The following is a 19,929-nucleotide window of genomic DNA, read 5'->3' as shown; positions in this document are numbered from 1 at the left end:
AAGGGGATATCCATGAATTCCGGAATTTCAGCATCGGCGAAAATATCCTTTTGCACTTCAGGGCAAACATGGCGTCAACGAGAGGGTTTTTGGTGAAAATTCCTTGATGTGTAATTATTTATGTATTATTACTATGGCTGCTTTACCAAGGTATCTAGGAAGATACTACAGAATGAAATATTTCCTGCACAGTTGACCATCGGTGAAGTAAATATAGTAAACATAGGACGAGAGCTCATTCGACATTGATAGATACCTGGAACAGGAGAGATAGTTGTCTGGACAAATTATTTAAGATGACACGAAATGATAATTGGAGAGAAAGAAATCTTTTTCATTTTTCTATTCCAGTTATGGAATATTAGATTTTACGTCTAATATGTACCACCATTTAGGCTATAATAGATGAGCGCCCCTTAAATATCCGAAGGCATCCCGTGTAGCAGAAAATGTGTAAGCGATAGATCTATATCTAACTAGCGAATATATCCGGTCGAGGTAGCAAACCTCAGGCCGTATGCTGCTTTTGGGGTTTCATGACACAACTTGTTCATAATTTAGCTGACCAATAATTTTCAGGGAGGAAAATTTGTTGATCTGATATGAATATTTAGTATTTATTCTGTACTGTGAAAGGTGATGGCCCAAAAATGTTGGATCTAGATGTGTCTATACCGTGTTAGACCATCATGGAATTACGATGTCAATTGTGCAGGACTTCATGCCCTATACTCCGTACCGCAAAGTGAATGAATGATCCATCGGTTTGTGATTGGAAAGTCAGGACACTCGAGTGACACGTTAAGCATAGCAGTGATCTGAACACAATACAGGCTTAAAATTACAACTAAAGAGGTATTCAACAGGTGTTACTCTCTTTTCTAACGAAACGATATCTTCTCAGAATAGAAAAAAGGGCCTGGAACAAAAGATTACAAAGTCTCAGGAACTAGTTTCTAGATAACAATTAAAGCATTAACCCTACCTGGGCTCCGTTCTTGCTCACCGTTATTACTATCCAATAACCCAAAAATTCCTCCACAGGATTATGATGGTCAAAATCCTGAATGTTCCGCAAAATCCCAAGGTAGTGACTGCGACCCGGGTAATGCCAAGATCACTAGCTGTACACATCCATAACCCTACTTCGAAAACCATCACAACATTAACCAACACCCAGCTTTATTTTACATAGCACATAATCCTAACCCTAAAAATGCACCAAATTATTTACCAAATGCAAAACCTATGACTACCTATCTAGTGCCCATATAACATAATCAGCGAACAGCTAGCTACCAGGGGCTTAGAGCAACCTCTAATTAACCAGCAAATATTTAGCGGACGGCGCAAGCGAGTATATTGTGATAATAACCGATTCTAGCTTTCTATATTTGTATTAATAAACCAGAATCATAATTGATAGGATATTTACTACTCTATACCAGAAAATCAAATAAATTTCTCGGTAAGCCAAAAAAAGATATCTAATTTCCATTAATGAGTTTTATGATATCACATGTCCTATACTAGATTAAGACCTGGTGACTAATTACTTTTGAACTTATAATGCGACTTATTTTCTGACAACATTTTTTCTTGACGTTTATACAATATCACGGCAAGAAACTGTGAAAAGCTCGACCAGAACGCTAGCAGGATTTCCAAGGAGCTTCCGATTCTCTAACGAAGCAGAGTCGGACACGAGAGGGAGATAGTTCCTGCCAAAGCCGTAGTTGAAAGAGAGCAAGTAACCGCAAAGAAAAGCCCTACTAGAAACATGAACTTATTTGCAGATTGAAGTAGATTCTAACATTGGAACGCATTCAGATGACTTGGACAAATAAAATGAATCTGAAAATTCATAGTATTTACAACCTTTCAAACAATAAAGTTCTAGCAATTGCTGCAATCAAAAAATAAAAATAAATTTTACTATCAATAAGGTAGCTAAAAAAGACAGCAATCATGGTATAAGCCAAGACCAAATTACTCCTAGATTCCCAAACCAGACTCCTCGCTAAAGTAAAATAATAATAACCCAAGACCAACATAAAGACAAATCATCCTATGGGCTAGGATTTCCAACAGGCAAGGCAGGTAAAGGTTTCTGCTCATTATCAGGTTCCTCTTGAGTAAGCGTTTGTGGGGCCTGAGATTCCCTGATGTCATTGACACTTTGTCTCTCCAATGTCTCATGCTGAACGCCTGTGGGTGCAGAGTTCACATCATCCATAGGATCGTGACTGTCGTTGTCACTTGGCGGGGGACTAGCCAAACCACTACTAATCCTTTCTTTACCACCTCTTTCCTTCGCATCTGCAACGGACAAGAAAGAAGCAGGTGATGAATTTTGCGATCTAAGGGAAGGCCCGAACGATGAGGTGCGAAGGAGTTCCTGTTCTTTCGATGCAGATAATAAAGGGTTGGAATTTTGGTACCTCATAGAGATGCTTCTACGAAGGCGAGAAAATGTACCGGTTGAAGCTCCAGTTACGGTATTCGCGGTGGCCTCGTCGAAGGAACGTGGAGGAGTGAGTTCATTATCAGAACGAGAATATGTTGATATGGGTGTTGGAGGGCCCCAACCTCTCGATCGTGAGCGCGAGTTGACAGATTCATCTGAGGGTTGACGGCGATGCTGATTTTTCCAGGCATTTACAGGAAAGCTAGCGCCGCCGACATAATCTTCGTGATCCCGAGATGTATAGCCCGGAGTGTCATTTGGACTTCCCATACTATTGGCGCTGCGGCGCAAGCGTCGATTATGGAGAGAAAAACTGAGAGGTTCCGCGCTAGAGACACGGGAGAAAATCACGAGGCCAAGACATAGAAGAAGTAGTATGGATTGGATGATAGACATGCGCTTTTGGAAGACAACTTCATCTGCGAGGATGTTAAGACGAGCACTAATAGCCAAGATTTCTCGACGAGATTCTTCTCGCTGACTTTCAAGCGATATGACAGTAGACTGCCAAATTTCGTCATATTGTTGACGAAACACGCGAAGTTCCGTAAGCACTGTACTATTCAGATTTTCGAGGAAACCAGTTGTCTTCTGGAGTTGCCTCTTTTCAACTTTCAAAAAAGCTTCTCGCAGCATCTTCGATTGCTCTTCGATATACTTCAACGATAAGGTTGAATTTGTTTCCAGCAGCTGCAAACGCCTCGACACAGCTTTGAAGAAACTCTCTTGGATGGTGGGAAGAGAGGCAGATGCAGAAGCAGTGTTTGTACTACGGGTTTTATTCGTACTTGTAGCATCTTGAGGCTTATGAATGTGAGTAGTTGTGAAACTTGTCGGAGTTGTTGAATGTAAGCTGCCATGGGAGATCCTAGAAGATTCATGGGTTTCCTGGGTAAGTGAAGTGCTAGCTAAAGATGCCTTATCTTCGGACAATGTCTGCTGTGCGGAGGGTCCGGTAAAAGCTGACGATGAAGACGTGATCCAGTTATCTGTGAAGGCGGTAGAAATCATTTCAGGTGATGGCGGAACTTGCATAGTCGTTTTAAAATCAGTTGATTCATTTTCAACAGCAGCTTGACTTGTGAGGATATGTTCTGGGGCATCTGAAGGGAAGCATAAGCCCCTAGCTTGTGCAATAAGTATTTCAGATTGCCCGACAACAGACTTCCTCCAAGGAGAGGTAGGCGTTGGCGGTGGTTTGGAATATGTCTCCAATGGCGCCTCATCTTTCTGAACGTCTCGAGGTGCATATGATCTTGTGGTCTCTTTTTGACCACTGGTTGTTACATGCACAGTTTGTACTTCAGTTGATGTTACCTGAATGGCTTCTGCCACAGCTTCTGGAACAAATCCGTCGTCGGGGTCCTCATCTGCCTCCTCATCGTCGTCATTGTTAGCTTCAGTATCCTTCCAGCTTTCAAGCATGCGAGTGCCATGAACTCTCACGAGTGAAAGTGGGCAATAGTATTCCTTCCCGTAGTGTGTCAAAAATTCGATGCGTATATACCTTGCCCAGATTTGTGGATTCTCTATCAGAAAAGCTTGTATTTCTCTTGAGTTTCGAGCTTCATAGATACCTAAATCTTTCCACTTGTCTGTCTTTACAGGCCAACGATCGCTGACACTAACACGGAAGGTCCTTAGCATGCTGGAGAAAAATTCGTAATTTGCTAGAACTAGAGTGTCAATCCAAATGTCCTCCTAATTACTTGTCAGCAATGTGAACTCCACTGCAGGTTTCTAAAAAGCGTACCGAAAGCTCAATTATCAGAAACTTATTCGGTGTCTTGCATTCCGAGAGCATGTAGGAGTCCTTGTTCTCTATTAACACAGCTTTCGAGTTTTTTGCACCTTGATGGGTTTTCAAAACAGTGGCACCGGCATCAAATGACGCATATGAAAAACGCTCCTTGCAGGTCTTGCCAGCATCCTTGCTTCTGTGTTGATCTCTCCGATGTCCAGAATCGCTTTTCTCCTTTTGCGAACCTTTAGAAGAATCCACATGGTTGTCTTCCGTCATCCTTGAAGTTTGTTCTGCCGCTCCGCTCCTGAAAGCACGAAAATCCAAATCGATTTCCCCATCGTCGCCCAGGGACTCAAGATTATTTTGGAAAGCTTCCGCCTCCCTTTTCCTAGCTGCTTCCGCGGACCTTCTCTTTCCAAGATTCAAATCTTGCTGTCCAGCCTGCTCTAATATTTGTTTCTTCCACTCCTCGAAAGACAAGAATGAGGCATGATTAAGCTCTCCTTCGTCGACGGTAATTGAAGATGCAGCGGGAGTCGGTATATTTGGAGACGGGCTTGATGATGTGGACTGTCGGGACTCGGAGGTACGGCTGGTTTCCCTTGCGATACCTCCATCATTTGTTTGGGCAACGTACTCGCTGAAAGGTGTGTTCGATACTGTGTCTGTTAGGCCATCATTTCCCTGGCTTTCGGAGGCTCCAACCGCATCGGTAGCTCTGGTCACTGTGGTAAGCGGAGATTCTGTGCCACTCCAAGAGGAGCGGAGGCATTGCTGAGGTAGAATATCTGTTATATAATTGATGGTCCTGAACTCGCATGTTCCAGTAGTATTTGGGACACTAATTATCGAATTTACGCTGGTGGCGGTTGTCACACTGCTCGCAATTATCCTGCTAGGTAGGTTGCAAAGAAATAAAAGCGCAGTTGCTGCCACCATACCTCGATGACCTGCGAAGACCATTCTGACTCGGCCTCATAGTGTTCTGAGGTGAAGGCGGGATGCTTGGGAGGAGTGAGCAAGTGAGTTATTTCGACAATGTGCCAAGGTGTACCGGATGTGATGCAACTGCAAATTTGGGACAATGCACAATCATGAAATTTTGTGGACTTAATTTTGCGGTGAGCAAAATCCAACAAAGACCATAATTTTCTTTGATTCCTTGTTTCTTCTTGCTGTTCGTTTCCTCCCCAAACCTGGGTAAAGTTACTGTTAAAGCTAGACCTTGAAGCGATCCATCTGCTGGCCTCAATTGGTTCCAGGGATATTATATGCACGTGATCCTTGCAACTCATCAAAATTTTCTCCATAATTGTGCATGAACTTTGGCCACGAATCGTGACCCACGGTAGTTTGGGAAGTGGGATGTTTTTAACGCTACTTTCACGATACAAAGCTTTCCACAAATTCAATATAGTGGAGTATCTTCATTTGATGCAAGTACAACAGTGAAACCTTCTGCACTATCAATATGCTGTAAAGTAAATATGTATGCTATGTTGTCAGGGGATGTCTCATGCCCCCTTTCGTTTTCCTCACTGGCAATATACCCCTCCATGCGCAATTACAACGGCTCAATCTCCCTTTCTAACCAACTCATGGTCAATTCATCTCCCTTGAAGAAATCTTTAGTTTTAGAATAGATATCGGCATGATACTCGTTCAACCAGTGCTTTTCTCTTCGAGTCAGAAGAGTCTCATCGATGAGTTTTCGGCAATATGGCACCATTGTGACATGCTCAAAGCCCAAATATGGCTTATCGCCAAATTGATGTTTCGTCTCGACCTCTTTCACCATGATGATGTTCTCAATTCGAATACCAAAAGAGCCATCCTCGTAGTATCCAGGTTCGTTCGATATGACGTTTCCAGGTGCTAATGGAACCTCTGAGTATTGAATCCTGGTCCCAATTCCTATTGGCCCTTCGTGGACGTTCAAATAGGAACCGACTCCGTGGCCTGTTCCATGCCTGTAGTCCAAACCTTCTTCCTATTCAATTGTTAGTACGATAGCAACAATGTTAAATATTTGGACGACTTACCCAGAGGAACTGCCTAGCGAGGGCATCCAGAGCAAATCCACTAGTTCCTTTAGGAAAAACTGCGACGTCTAGAGCAATATTTCCCTTTAAAACTAGCGTATAGGCCTTCTTTTCCATTTCTGTTGGCTCACCGAAATGAAGTGTGCGAGTAGTGTCAGTAGTTCCATCAAAGTACTGAGCCCCAGAATCGCATAGATAAACAGCCTTTGGATCAATTATTGAGCAGTTACCGGGTTCGGGTTTGTAATGAATGACTGCTGCATTGGCTCCTGTAGAGGATATTGTATCAAAGGATAATCCAACAAAATGCTTCTGTTTCGACCGCAATTGTTCAAGTTTGTCAGCCGCAATAACTTCATCCATCTCCACTTTTTCCACTACCAGCTGATGCTCAAGCCATGCGAAATACTCGATAAGTGCTGCTCCATCTCTAATATGGCAAGCTCTCATTCCTTCTAGTTCGGTCTCATTTTTGATAGATTTAGCATCGCCGATTGGACTTCGGACTTCATCGACTTTTGCATCACCTCCAAGAGCGCGTTTCAACGCCCATGATGCCCTGCTTGATACCAAGAACTTCTTAAGCTTGGCGTCTTCCGAGTCCAAAGATTGGCTCAAAACCTCGACGTCGCTAAATATCTTCGAGTATTCTCTGATGGACACACCGTTATCATTGAGATGTGTTATGCATTCTTCGCTTAATTTGCTTGAATCCACGTAAAGAGTGGCGGATGACGGTGTGACTGAAGCGTAGGAAAAGAAAACGGGGTTGTAAGGAATATCGCTTCCACGTAGATTAAATAGCCAGGCTATCTCATCTAGCATGGATACAATAAATCCCGAACTCTTTTTCTTCTGCAATTCCTTTCGGAGATCCTCTAGTTTCGTCTTGACATCTTTCCCTGAAAAACCTCGCGCCAGAACCTTAACAGGCTCCTTAGGGCGGGAAGGTCGATTGTCTCCCCAAACAAGGTCCACCAGATTTTCTTCCACGGCAACTAAGTCGCTTCTAGAACGATCAAGTCAGCATCGCTCATATAGGGTATACATCAGTGCTGCACTTCTGACATTGATGGAGGTAAATGAATTTCTCAAGCTTACCCGCCACGCTTTTTGACCTTTTCTAAGAGCTTTCGAGCGTCAGGTGCAGATATGATAGTGGAATCAACACCAACAACTTTCCCGCTCTCGGACTGTTCAGCTGCCCACTCTTGCCATGTAGGTACATCTTGTAGACCTTGTTTCAAAAGAAGCCAATTGTCTAGATATCACGATTAGTTTCCCGGCACTTCAGTAGCTAAAATAGGAGTTTTGATGGGGAGTTTTAACAAGGCGATGGAGCCAAGTCTACGCCGGGTTACAGTTGAGCAATGGTATCAAATTACTTACTGTCAAGCTGGCGCGAGGCTTGGTTGAAATATCGACCTATGGAATATTCAGTAGGGTCTTTACGCGGACTGATTATCATAGCCTACCATCCGTGGCCAAAGCAGCTTTGTCCAAGGTCACTACCGCGCATCCAGCGGATCCTGAAAACCCCGATATAAATTCCCTCCGCGCATCACACGCTGCAATATACTCCGAGCTATGGCTATCTTCTGAAGGAACGACTATATAACGGTTAGGCAAGGTTAATTCGTAGAAGAGTGGTCGCTATGGTCACTAGGTGACTTACATACTGTAAATATCGACCTTGTTCTTCTTCATAAGATCCCTCAACGCCGCCAAGCGCTCCGTAGTATTAATAGTTTCCATATCTGTTTCTAAGACGTCGTTAGCCCCAAGCGACAACATAGAAGGGTAGTGCTTGGATTTGCAATGCACGTACTTGCGAAAGTAGATGAATATCGAATGCGAATGTTGAGAGTTTGTGCGAAGGGTTGAAAAAAGGTACAAGAACGAATTCCACGTAAGCAAGTATTTAGAGGACGAGAGTATCGCATCGGTTTCCCAAGAAGGTAGGTAGTGAAACAGAAATGAGTGGTTGAGGAAGATGGGGCAGATAACAGCAAGGCTCGGTGTAACTTGAAAGAAGGTACCGGTACGAATATAAGAGATCGATCGGCATCAAGGAACAAGGTAAGATGAGGTAAAGAAAAGTAAAGTAAAGTAAGGCGAGGTTCTTTTATAATCTGATTATCGGATAGTCAGGCTAATTCACGACCTTCCTATGTTATCTTTGGGCTGTTCGAATTCCCTTATAGAGTTAGTGTTGATGTTTGGATAGAGGCATAGTGGAATAATTAATCGGCGAGGCTACTGCTACAATACCACTAGAAGTAGGTAAGATCTTACTACTATCACCGCATTGGCCAGCGGGGTTGATTTGACCCAAATTTCTAAAAGAATCATCTCATCCAGATAAAAAAGGTAAATGCTTGTTCAGAATTGCTTCAATATTCTAAGAATAAAAAAAAAAAAAACCAATAAAAACCAATCATTGAGTTGTATCTAGATAATTCACAAAATTTCCTTTTTCCACTTTTCCAATCAAGTAATGAGAAATCATAAACAACCAACATTGACTTGTTTCCATTTAAGAGGATTGATTGATTGATTGCTTGCTTGATTGTCCACTTTACGAGGCTTGTAAGGCTAGTAGGTGTGGTCGAGAAGGCTGACCAAAGATTCACCGGCCATCAACAAATCCATTTCCAACATTAATTTCTTTCCTTACCACATCATAGATTCTAAAAATTCTGCAGGAAGATCTCCAGAATCTATAAGTTCGATAATTTGGCTCTGGCCATGTATCAAAATCAATCTTCCTCCTAACCTGTGTTGCTTTAGATCCCGTGTTGCTCCCGTTTTGCTTGACTGCTACACAAAGGGTACCTTTGCAAAACGGATATGGAGACCGAGAGATTGCCTTCGTCACTTGATGAGGTAGAAGCTGTAAGTTTCACTCGTTCTATGAATTTATAATACTTTGGTTGGTTGGAAATGGTGAATTATTGGTTCAACAAATTTTCACTGCAAATCCAATCACGAGAGAAACGTGAGAAGTCGAGATATTCTCTACCCGGCAAACCCACTCTTGTTCTGTTTGGTCTCCGAATACAACATCTACTAATGTATTCATAGCTCATCCATCAATTGTACAAGCCTGGTCCTCCCGAGAGAGTGTTAAAGGTTAACGAAACTCTTCAAAAGCTACAGCGTTCTCCTGCTGGTTGGGATTTGGCCGATGGCTTATTAGGAAGAAGCTCGGAAAATGTTAAATTCATTGGAGCATTGACCTTCACCATCAAGCTTAACACAGACTCGTAGGCTGATTCCTATTTCTCTTTTACCATTTCTTCTAATGTCTGTACTTTAGGCAATCTCTAAAAGATGAAGATGCACAAGTTGTGCTACAAAAGATCATCGGATGGCTCATCAAGTGCCTAAATTCTGGCTGTGGGCCACTTGTAATCAGAAAACTGTGCACAACATTAGTCACTTACTTTCTTCATTTCTCTGGCTCTTGGGCTCGTTGTGTTTCTCATCTTACATATTGCCTATGCCTTGGTGAGGCTGTTCCTTACCATAAACTCGAAGATGCTCCTTCTATGGAGATCCTCGCCCAGAGTCTATCAGATGACAAAAATATGGCAATACTGTGGTTCTCCGCAACCTTAGTAGAAGAAGTGGGAAAGACGGATTCAAACTCAATGAAGCAGTATGCATACCACTTTTTGAATAGCCTGAATAGCCACTAACATTCTCTAGACATAAATTCCACGAGCACGTGGTCCAAAATGTTGATGATATTGTCATCATCATGACGAAGGGCATTGTCAATACGACAGGGGCTCCTCTCAACAATAAAATTCGCCAGGAATCAATGAAGTGTTTTCAGGTCAGTCTCAAATTCCTATGCATTGCCACCCATTACCATTAGACGGACATTATGACTGCACATTTCATATTGTAAAGCCAAGATATGCTGAAGCGTCCCAAGGCTGTATCATAACCATACCCGAAAGTCTTGAAAGATCAATGAATTATTGAAAATTACTTGTATAGCTTGATCTTAGACAGGACTAAAAGGCCTTAATCGTGCCAAAGCATGTTCCCTATCCAAGAAACCACTGTTGGACCAATTTCGGAATCATCACTAACATGAACAGTCATGGGTCCTTTACTCTCATCGTGCATTTCTCGATGCCGCCATTATTCTTAATCCTTTGAGAACTCTCACTCAGCCTGCATTGATGCTAATTATCGACGATGACCTTTACGCAATCACCGTAGAGCTGTTCACGGACATTCTAGCCAACTATTCGTCCTTCCTTTCTGAGAACGATTTTGCCATGTTATACGATCTCTTTAGTAGCTCTTGGGCACAGGAAAAATACACAAGATTGATCCAAGGTGATTTTGACTTTGACTCACTGCAATTTGGTCAATTTCTGTTAAGCTTTGGCGATGCTACAGTGCAAGATCTTGCCCAAAATATCACCACCGACCCTCGAAGTCAGCAGATACTCTCGGCTCTTGTAGGACTACTAGGTGCGGATGGTTACATTGTCAGCGAAGACAGGATATTTGTCCCAGCAGTAGAGTTTTGGGCTATTTATCTTGAAACTGTGCTTGACCTGTCATATAACGTTGATGCCTCGCCTGCCTGGCTGCCAGCAGCTCGATCAATGCTGATGCAAGCAATTGAGAAGTGCTGGCATAAAATGCAATTCCCGCCGCAACATATATTCAGCTCGTGGGATTCAAGCGAGCGTGCTGGCTTCAAAGATGCTCGAAGAGACGTTGGAGATCTTATACAGCAATCTTACATGCTACTTGGATTGCCACTTGTTTCATCCTTCGTCGACCTTATCCTAAAATCGGCTGAGAAGGAAAATGCTTGGGGCGAACTTGAAGCTTCGTTAACCTGCTTGGCTGAATTTCAAGACTACATCAAGGAGGAGTCAGACGATTACCTGGACAAAGTTTTTGGATCCCCATTATTCTCTATGCTCGCAAAGTCCGACTCGAATGTTCCTTCGCGTACAAGGCAGGCATTTCTCATGGTTATCAATGGTTACCCGGACTACTTCGAACGCCATGTACAACATCTTCCAAGCGCCCTTAATCTTATGTTTAGCATGCTACATTCACCAACGTTAGCTAGAGTAACATCAAAGTCCATTGCCATGCTCTGTTCATCTTGTCGTAAAGTACTTGTTCCTGAACTTGCTGCATTCCTACAGCAATACAGCGAGATAACTCGAAAAGATTCGATGGAAAGTTACGCAAAAGAAGGTGTCATTGGCGCCATAGCATCGATCATTGAAGCAATGCCAAATGATGAGTTGAAGCTAGATCCTCTCAGGCAATTATTGGATTTTGTCCGGAGGGACCACGAACGGAGCCTTCATTTATTGGGCTCACATTTCACAAACGTAGCCTCAAATATACCTGTACCCGATGGTCAAGTTGCCGCTGATGAGATTGCACTCACTGCGATACGATGTCTAACGAGTATTGGAAAAGGTCTTCAAGTACCTGCCGATACACCCGTTGATCTCAACAGTGATGAAAATAGTTATTCATATTGGAAGAATGGTAATGGCAGAGAAATTCAAGTACAGGTGCTGAGCATTCTCACGGCAACTAATGAAGCTTTCCCTATCCATGGCGAAATCATTGAAGAGATCTCGCATGTTTTCCGCACTGGCCTAGTTGAAGATGACGGCCCATTTGCTTTCCCTCCCGAAGACGTCGCGAAGTAAGCTACCGTTGCGTAGATTCCTATGGTTGCCCTGGTACTAATAGTGTTGCATAGATTTATTTTCAGATCCAATTATCAAACACCTCGTGTTATCACAGTCATCAATACGGCCTGCTCACTTGTCAACTCTTGTAGCACAGCATCAGGGAGGCGTGGTGGTGAAGTGCTGAGTGCTTTATTGACATGGATCTCGGGGCTGATGGAAGCTATCAATCACGGTAGGTCCTCATACTTGAATCCACAGATCGGCAACAGAATCTGGCGAAGTGGAAGAGAACCACTAACTTTGACAAATTACAGAGCCCAGCAATGATCCCGAAATCTCCCAACCAAGTATCGAATTTCTTCATCGTCTAATCGCTACCCCAAAGAATCTCAACATCCTCCTAAACCACGAACCCAAATCCTCCCTTGAACAAAGTTTCATGTTCACCCTCAAAGCCCTCACAGGCCGCGATCCACTACCCAAACAAAGTGCCGCCGAATTCTGGGTAAGTAAAAAGCACCATCCCTCCGCTTCCACAAAAACAACCTCCACAAACACAAACACAGGAATCCAAAAACTAACCAGCCGCAAGTCCTCATTCGTATCCCTCCCCATCAATAACCCAGACCCTCACATCCAACATGCCATCACCAACGCACTACAACATCTCGGTCCCCTCCTCTCCCAAGCACTCATCTACAACATCGGTGGCGCAGCCGCTCGCAGCGAACTCGATAAACTTTCCGACCCTCTGCGTAAACTTGTGGTTAGCCAGGTGAGAGCGAAAAGTTGGCTAGAGGCTGCACTGATGGATGGGAATTTTCCCAGTGACAAGGTAGATCAGAAGGAGAAAATGGTGTTTTTGTCAAAGGTTATTAAGTGAGTTGTCTCTATCTGGAGTTTGTGTGATAAAAGTTGTAATGTAAGCTAATTTTATGCAGTCTTCGTGGTGCCAAGGGAACGAATGCGGTGGTTAGGGAATTTTGGTTAGCATGCAGAGGGTCGAATTTCGCTTATGTTTCTTGAGGTAGATTGGTAGAAATATTCGGAATAAAAGATGAATGATTAAGTAGATAGGGGGAGAATTATTCCACAATCGAGATATACATTTTCCACATGGTATTGTATTGTACAAAATTGTACCCATCAATCAATTTTAAATAGAAACAATCTTCTTTCCGATGTAATGTTAAAATCTTACTCTTCCATACCTCTTTTCTATTTTCCATCCAGATTACAATGAAGACCTCGAATCTCACTCTAGAAGTAAAGATCTAGAGACCTCAAATCTAAAAACGCATAAAAGCCGCCATGGCGAAAGTCGTCCCGAAAGAAACTTTAAAAGCAACATTTTCTTGGATGGCAGAACGTAAATCAACGTGTTTGATGTAGCGTTGGATACGATCTGTGGGGATGAGGTTGAGGCCGTGGGTGGAGGCCCACTGGAGGGGGTTTGTTAATAGGGCTGGTTTGGTGTTGTTAGGATGGGGGGTAGGATGGGTGTGTGGGTTAGAGGAGGGGAGTGGAGGGGGTGAGGATGAGGAGAGATAGGAATAGAGGAAAAGTAAAAAATAGACGTACTTGTAAGCCGACAATCATTAATCCAATTATGAGTGCTAATGACCGTGAAAATGTACTAACTGCCAGTCCGGCTCCTAATCCTGTAGTTTGATTGTGTGTTAGTATCATTTCTTTATATCTATCTTTTCCATTTCCATTTCCATTTCCACTTCAATTCCCTCCTTTCCTCTCCACCTAGACACATTTCCCATGTCATCTCATCTCACCCCCTACCAATCCTCAACAATTTCCCTCTATCTCCTCCTTCCAAACCCCCTAGATCCCCAAAAATACAAAAACAAATAAAACATACCAATAATACTCCCACTACTAATCTGCCTCACAGCCTTAGGATCCAAACCCCCGCCTCTCTTCACAATCGGTGTAGAGGAAGAATCTAATCGAGCAGGAAAACGATGCGATTGGAGCAGTGTGTAGGAACTATATGTTGTGAGGCCTAGGGCGGATGCTGTGAGGCGGGGTCGGAGGAGGAGACGGGACATTTTGGGGGTTTTTGGTTTTGGTTTTTGATGGGGGAGGGGGGGTTGAGGGTGTGTGGATGGATGGACGGGATATGCGATTGATGGATAGTGATTTTTTGGTGATGTTTGATGTTTGATTGTTGATTTGTATTTCATTGATCTGTGAAGTTTATGTTCTATGAGTAGTGAGTTCAGTGACGTACGTCATGATATCGATAACGATAAGGAATGAGGGGCAGAAGAATTATTTTCGAATTTTTATTTTTCCTCGAGTCTTGTCATTTTTGACTTCTACTTATCAGGTACTTATTATTTCTACACATGAAAACAGAAGCTTTATTCATAATACTACCATAATAAAGAGACGAGACGAGATAGTTGGGATCCTCATTATCAGCAAAACTCCTCTAGTTAAATAGTTGAAACTTGATGTATATAAATCATGACTCCGAGTCCCAACATCTAGAAACTCCATACCAAGAATCCGATCACCGGACAATATCCATATGATTTATTTATTTGTCGTATTCGTATTTGATATTGTTAGCTAAGCCAAATACCCAACTCCTAAAACCGGGGCTCTTTTTTATATTTATTACATCAATATCAGCAGCTATCCCCTTGAGACATCAGAGGATACATTCTTACCCTCTTACATATTACATCAAATCTCGCAAACTCCTGCACACGCCCTTTGGAAGACTTTCTATGATTATATAACCTACATGAATGCATACACCGTATACAACCTCGCAAACTCCTTCCCCGATCCCAACCGTATCTACCCACAATGGCACCTACCCCTCGATCGCGCAAAAGAAAGACGCATAAAGAGGGTCCGGGTAATGCTAGCAGCAAACTCCAACCCCAACATTATACTAGACCACATATATATGTAACTCTACCAATCAATCATTCACATCATAATATACCTATGCAAATCCTATAATACATATAATATAACCAAAGAAAAAGTTGCCGCAAGTCAAGTCAATTGTCAAATCAGTTAATTTAATAAGTGCCTACCTAGTAAAATGAGGCTAAATAAACTTTTTCTTTTCCCTTTGTCTCGTCTCGGCAGCACTACCGATCGGAGACACCTAGTAGATGTGGTGGGTGAATTTTACGACTAATAAGCTTTAAGCATACATTAAGACTTTTGAGATTTTGACCTACCACATACAGATTGGAAGATAAAATGGAAGAGTCATATGCTAGATAGAAATCTTGGTTGTTTAATTAGTCAAAAAAAGTATTTTCGAATTAGAATTCGGAATTCTTAGTTTTCTTTTCTTTCTCCGTCGACCTAGTTAGTTACTTACTCATCTTCATTGGACTTTATTTGAATACATATATACCTTGGGATTGTATCCATTCGATTCTGTTCAATTGACTTTGCTCTTGTACTTCATCTTTTCATCTCTCTTTTTCTCTCTCTCTCTATTACTTTACTTCTACTTGCATACAATTGCTTACTTTAGAACTTACCTCACCTCACTTCACTTCACTTCACTTCACTTCATAACAATACTAAACCATACCAACAAAATGTCCAACGAACTCCCCACCACCGCCACCAACGGAAATGGACACGGCCACGGCAACAATGTCTCCTCTACCTTCACCGTCAAGGCCGGTCTTGCGCGTATGTTAAAGGGAGGTGTAATTATGGATGTCGTCAACGCCGAACAAGTACGTATACACCACACCCAACAATAGTATCCCACAAACCCAAAACCACCACTAACAACCCCACCATAGGCAAGAATCGCAGAAGAAGCAGGCGCAGTAGCAGTCATGGCACTCGAACGTGTGCCAGCTGATATTCGAGCTCAAGGAGGTGTAGCCCGCATGTCTGACCCAAAGATGATTAGAGAAATCATGGAGACAGTTACTATACCCGTGATGGCCAAGGCAAGAATCGGTCACTTTGTAGAATGTCAAGTTAGTTACCCTTCCCTTCCCTTGCCCCACCCCAATCCCCCCTCCAATCCAAATCTAAAAACTAACACTTCTCCCTCCTCCCCACCAGATCCTCCAATCAATCGGCGTAGACTACATCGACGAATCCGAAGTGCTCACCCCAGCCGACGCCCTCCACCACGTGGAAAAACACCCCTTCACCATCCCCTTCGTATGCGGCTGCCGCAATCTCGGCGAAGCCCTCCGCCGCATCTCCGAAGGCGCAGCCATGATCCGCACCAAAGGTGAAGCCGGCACCGGAGACGTCATCGAAGCCGTCCGCCACCAACGCCAAGTAACCTCCGAAATCCGCGCCGCATCGCTCATGTCCGACGAGGAGCTCCGCATCCTAGCAAAGGACATCCAAGCACCCTTCGAACTACTCAAAGAAACCGCGCGACTGGGACGACTTCCCGTGGTAAACTTTGCCGCGGGTGGAATCGCCACTCCTGCCGATGCGGCACTCATGATGCAGTTGGGATGCGATGGTGTGTTTGTCGGGAGTGGGATATTCAAGAGTGGGGATGCGGCGAAGAGGGCACGGGCTATTGTGCAGGCTACGACGCATTTTAATGATGCGAAGGTTTTGGCGGAGGTGAGTGAGGATTTGGGTGAGGCGATGGTGGGGTTGAATTGTGGGACTATGGATCCTAAGGAGAAGATGCAGGGGAGAGGATGGTAGGTGAGTGAGAGAGTGAGTGATGTTTTGGAAGGAGTGAGTCAGGGAGGAATAAGGAGTGAAGGGGAAATGATGGGAAGAATGAAATGAATTAAAGAAGATACAATGATTTGAATGAATGAATGGAGGGAGGTGCGGTTGGTTATTTGTTTGTGCGATTGGTTCTATGGATAAAATAGGGAAAGAGAAAAAGGTCTATTCGGCATAGCATCACGTCAATTGGCACGGTATGCATAGAGGCATGGAAGAATAGGTTGTGTGCATACCTAGAGATTCTCAACTCATCTACAAAATGTAATATTTAAAAAGCTCTACAGTAGAAAGTAGCCAGCACATAACTTTTCGTGTCCCTCAAGTGTTTATTTTCTAACTTCGTGGTATTCCTCAATCCTTTAACGCCATTTATATTCATGGTTCCTCCCACCGTATCGCCAATCCTTCACATATTCTAGTTTTGATCCCAAGAGTTCAAGTTCTTCAACTCACAACCTTCACCTGATCTCTTGACCAGTCTTCCAATGGTAAAAACCTTCTCGCCAGACCCTTCCAATTCGCTAATCACCTGTTCCACGTTCTCCTTGCTAACAACTGCCACCATTCCAATACCCGTGTTGAATGTTCTAGCCATCTCGCTAGCTGTGACGTTACCTGCACTCTTCAACCATTTGAATACTGCAGGTAATTGCCAAGTAGCAACGTCGATCTCGGCAGCTAGGTGAGAAGGTAACATTCTAGGGACATTCTCGGTTAAGCCACCACCAGTAATGTGAGCCAAGCCCTTGAGTAAGTGCTTTTTGGTAACTTTAAGTAAAGAGCGCACGTAGATGCGAGTAGGTGTTAGGAGACTTAGTCCAGCTGTTGTTGAAGGATCCCATGGAGCAGTGGCTGTGTAAGCGAGCTTCTCTCTCTCAAGGATTCTTCGCACGAGAGAGAATCCATTGGAGTGGACTCCTGCAGATGCTAAACCAATAAGGATATCACCTTCTGCCATGTTCTCTGTTTTCGGTAATCTGTATTCCTTCTCCATGACTCCGATAGCAGTACCTGCGGCATCGTAATCGTCTTTTTGGTACATACCGGGCATCTCAGCGGTTTCACCACCGACAAGTGCACAGTTGGCGTCTTTGCATCCGGCAGCAACACCTTCGACGAAAGCTGCTGCGTTCTCAAGCTTCAACTGGCTGCAGCCATAGTAATCGAGGAACATGAGTGGTTCAGCACCTTGAACAACTAAATCGTTCACATTCATGCCAACCAAGTCAATGCCAACTGTGTCATGTTTGTTCATGGATTGTGCAATCATGAGTTTAGTACCCACTCCATCAATGGCACCAACCATGATTGGAGCACCTGAATAACCAGCAATATGTTGATCAACCTCTCCACCAAAACCACCAATCTCGGCATCAGCTCCTGGTCTTCGGGTGGAAGCAACTGCTTTCTTGATACGCTCAACAAACTCGTTACCAGCATCAATGCTGACACCTGCGGATGCGTATGTAAGTGCTTCCTTAGTAGCAGGAGTAGATCTAAATGCGCGATGAGCAATATCTTTGCGGTAGAACATTTTGTCAAACTTGATGAAATCGACAGTGGTGTAAGCGTCCTTTACGGCCTGCTCCAAAGTCTCTGCGACTGCTTGTGCTGCAATAACACGTCCGCCAGATGTTTGTAATTGTCCATCTTTCACGACGGTACCAGCATGAAATATATTGGAACCGGCTGGAGGGGTCTTGACTTCCATAGGTGTACCTTTGGCATATGATCCTGGGTATCCGCCAGCAGCTACCACGACAGTTGCACTGAATTTTTGATCGACCTTGATATCCACTTCATCGAGGCATCCTTGAGTACATGCCAGCATGATTTCTGCAAGATCCGTGTCTGCACTCAACAATGGTAACAAAGTTTGTGTTTCTGGGTCGCCAAAGCGAACGTTGTACTCCAAAGTTTTTGGTCCATCCTTGGTTATCATCAAGCCAGTGAAAAGAGTTCCAATGAAATTGGTACGCTCTTTTCTCATGCCGCGAAGTGTAGGCTCCAATACGGTCCGTTCGATCTCTTCGATCAATTCTTTGGTAGCAATATTAGTAGGCGCATAGCACCCCATGCCTCCAGTATTTGGACCCTTATCACCATCGAAAATTCTCTTATGATCTTGAGCAGGGGGCAAAGACCGCATGTTGTAACCATCGCAGAAAGTGAGAATACTGAGCTCATCACCCTCCAGAAACTCCTCGATGACAACCTCATCTCCAGCATCCCCGAACTCTCGGTCAAGCATAATATCCTTTAGGGCCTGGTGAGCTTCTTCTTTCGATGTTGGAATAATAACACCCTTTCCAGCTGCCAATCCACTGGCCTTAATGACAACATTATGACTTATGCTATCAATATATTTTCGCGCATCTTCGTAATTCGTAAAGTTCTCGTAAGCTGCAGTTGGGATGTTGTACTTCTTCATAAAATCCTTCGAAAATGCTTTGCTGCCTTCCAAACGCGCAGCAAGTTTTGATGGTCCGTAACAAGGTATGTCTGCTGCTCGGAAATAATCTTCAATTCCATCAACGAGGGGCGCTTCTGGCCCTGGTACTACCTATACGGGGAAGTCAGTAATTGCTTGTCAGAGAGTCTTTCGGAGGCAATAAAACATCCAGTAGAGTCGACAGTCAAAAGATATCGTATAATAAAATGAAACCAAGCATTCTCGAGACATTCTTGTAGATTGGAATCGAGGGATACGGAATCAGACTCACCAAGTTAACACTGTGCTTCTTAGCCAATGCAACAAGTCCGGGATAATTATCTGCCTTGACGCTGGAATCGTTGGAAACCTTTGGGCAATTTGCGGTTCCTCCATTCCCTGGGACTGCGATTATGGACTCAACGCGGGGAGATTGGCTGAGTTTCCAAGCCAAAGTATGTTCCCGACCACCATTTCCGACAAGGAGGATTCGAATGGGCTCCATTGTGAAGTTTTCTTTACGGTATTGAGATATTTACTGTATGAAAAAAGGCTGGAGACAAAAGAAGAAACTCTATCAGGGTGCAATCATTTTGTGCCCGCTAGTGCCACCGCCTGGCAAAATTCTCTAACCCCGCCAATATCCATAACATTCAACCCACGTTACCCCTCCATGATTTAACCGATTACATTTGAAGTTATTTGAGCCCACGACGGTACTAGGTAAATACTTCATTATGTCATGTTATATCAATACCAATATCCGAATTAGATTCTTATAACAATGTATTTTAGTCCAAATCATATCTTCAAGCCTCTGCCATTCGTTTGAA

At 43.5% G+C, this 19,929-nt stretch overlaps 6 protein-coding genes across 6 annotated transcripts; 2 read left to right on the top strand and 4 right to left on the bottom strand.

Annotated features, from left to right (window-relative positions):
• Positions 1 to 2,068: 2,068 nt before the first annotated feature.
• Positions 2,069 to 5,174, bottom strand: SS1G_00311 (hypothetical protein; the record flags this gene model as incomplete). The annotated part of the gene is made up of 2 exons (XM_001598175.1): positions 2,069 to 4,168; positions 4,221 to 5,174. The coding sequence occupies 2 exons, from the start codon at positions 5,172 to 5,174 to the stop codon at positions 2,069 to 2,071; spliced, it is 3,054 nt and encodes a 1,017-aa protein (XP_001598225.1).
• Positions 5,175 to 5,775: 601 nt separating this feature from the next.
• SS1G_00310 (hypothetical protein) lies at positions 5,776 to 8,008 on the bottom strand (the record flags this gene model as incomplete). Its single annotated transcript, XM_001598174.1, has 5 exons — positions 5,776 to 6,201; positions 6,254 to 7,262; positions 7,355 to 7,514; positions 7,729 to 7,863; positions 7,933 to 8,008. The coding sequence occupies 5 exons, from the start codon at positions 8,006 to 8,008 to the stop codon at positions 5,776 to 5,778; spliced, it is 1,806 nt and encodes a 601-aa protein (XP_001598224.1).
• A 1,095-nt stretch (positions 8,009 to 9,103) lies between these two features.
• On the top strand, positions 9,104 to 12,975 carry SS1G_00309 (hypothetical protein; the record flags this gene model as incomplete). The annotated part of the gene is made up of 9 exons (XM_001598173.1): positions 9,104 to 9,148; positions 9,338 to 9,519; positions 9,573 to 9,914; positions 9,965 to 10,094; positions 10,366 to 11,960; positions 12,030 to 12,181; positions 12,264 to 12,454; positions 12,542 to 12,828; positions 12,891 to 12,975. 9 exons carry the CDS (start codon positions 9,104 to 9,106, stop codon positions 12,973 to 12,975), a joined length of 3,009 nt encoding a protein of 1,002 aa, XP_001598223.1.
• A 263-nt stretch (positions 12,976 to 13,238) lies between these two features.
• Positions 13,239 to 14,012, bottom strand: SS1G_00308 (predicted protein; the record flags this gene model as incomplete). Its single annotated transcript, XM_001598172.1, has 3 exons — positions 13,239 to 13,391; positions 13,591 to 13,610; positions 13,823 to 14,012. The coding sequence occupies 3 exons, from the start codon at positions 14,010 to 14,012 to the stop codon at positions 13,239 to 13,241; spliced, it is 363 nt and encodes a 120-aa protein (XP_001598222.1).
• A 1,527-nt stretch (positions 14,013 to 15,539) lies between these two features.
• Positions 15,540 to 16,635, top strand: SS1G_00307 (hypothetical protein; the record flags this gene model as incomplete). The annotated part of the gene is made up of 3 exons (XM_001598171.1): positions 15,540 to 15,683; positions 15,753 to 15,935; positions 16,024 to 16,635. 3 exons carry the CDS (start codon positions 15,540 to 15,542, stop codon positions 16,633 to 16,635), a joined length of 939 nt encoding a protein of 312 aa, XP_001598221.1.
• A 445-nt stretch (positions 16,636 to 17,080) lies between these two features.
• On the bottom strand, positions 17,081 to 19,601 carry SS1G_00306 (hypothetical protein; the record flags this gene model as incomplete). Its single annotated transcript, XM_001598170.1, has 2 exons — positions 17,081 to 19,228; positions 19,389 to 19,601. The coding sequence occupies 2 exons, from the start codon at positions 19,599 to 19,601 to the stop codon at positions 17,081 to 17,083; spliced, it is 2,361 nt and encodes a 786-aa protein (XP_001598220.1).
• Between the last annotated feature and the right edge of the window lie 328 nt (positions 19,602 to 19,929).

The sequence above is a fragment of the Sclerotinia sclerotiorum genome, genomic scaffold (genome assembly GCF_000146945.2).
Source record: "Sclerotinia sclerotiorum 1980 UF-70 scaffold_1 genomic scaffold, whole genome shotgun sequence".
Lineage (NCBI taxonomy): Eukaryota > Fungi > Ascomycota > Leotiomycetes > Helotiales > Sclerotiniaceae > Sclerotinia > Sclerotinia sclerotiorum.
The sequence above is the reverse complement of the archived record's forward strand: the minus strand, read 5'-3'. Positions and strand labels throughout refer to the sequence as shown.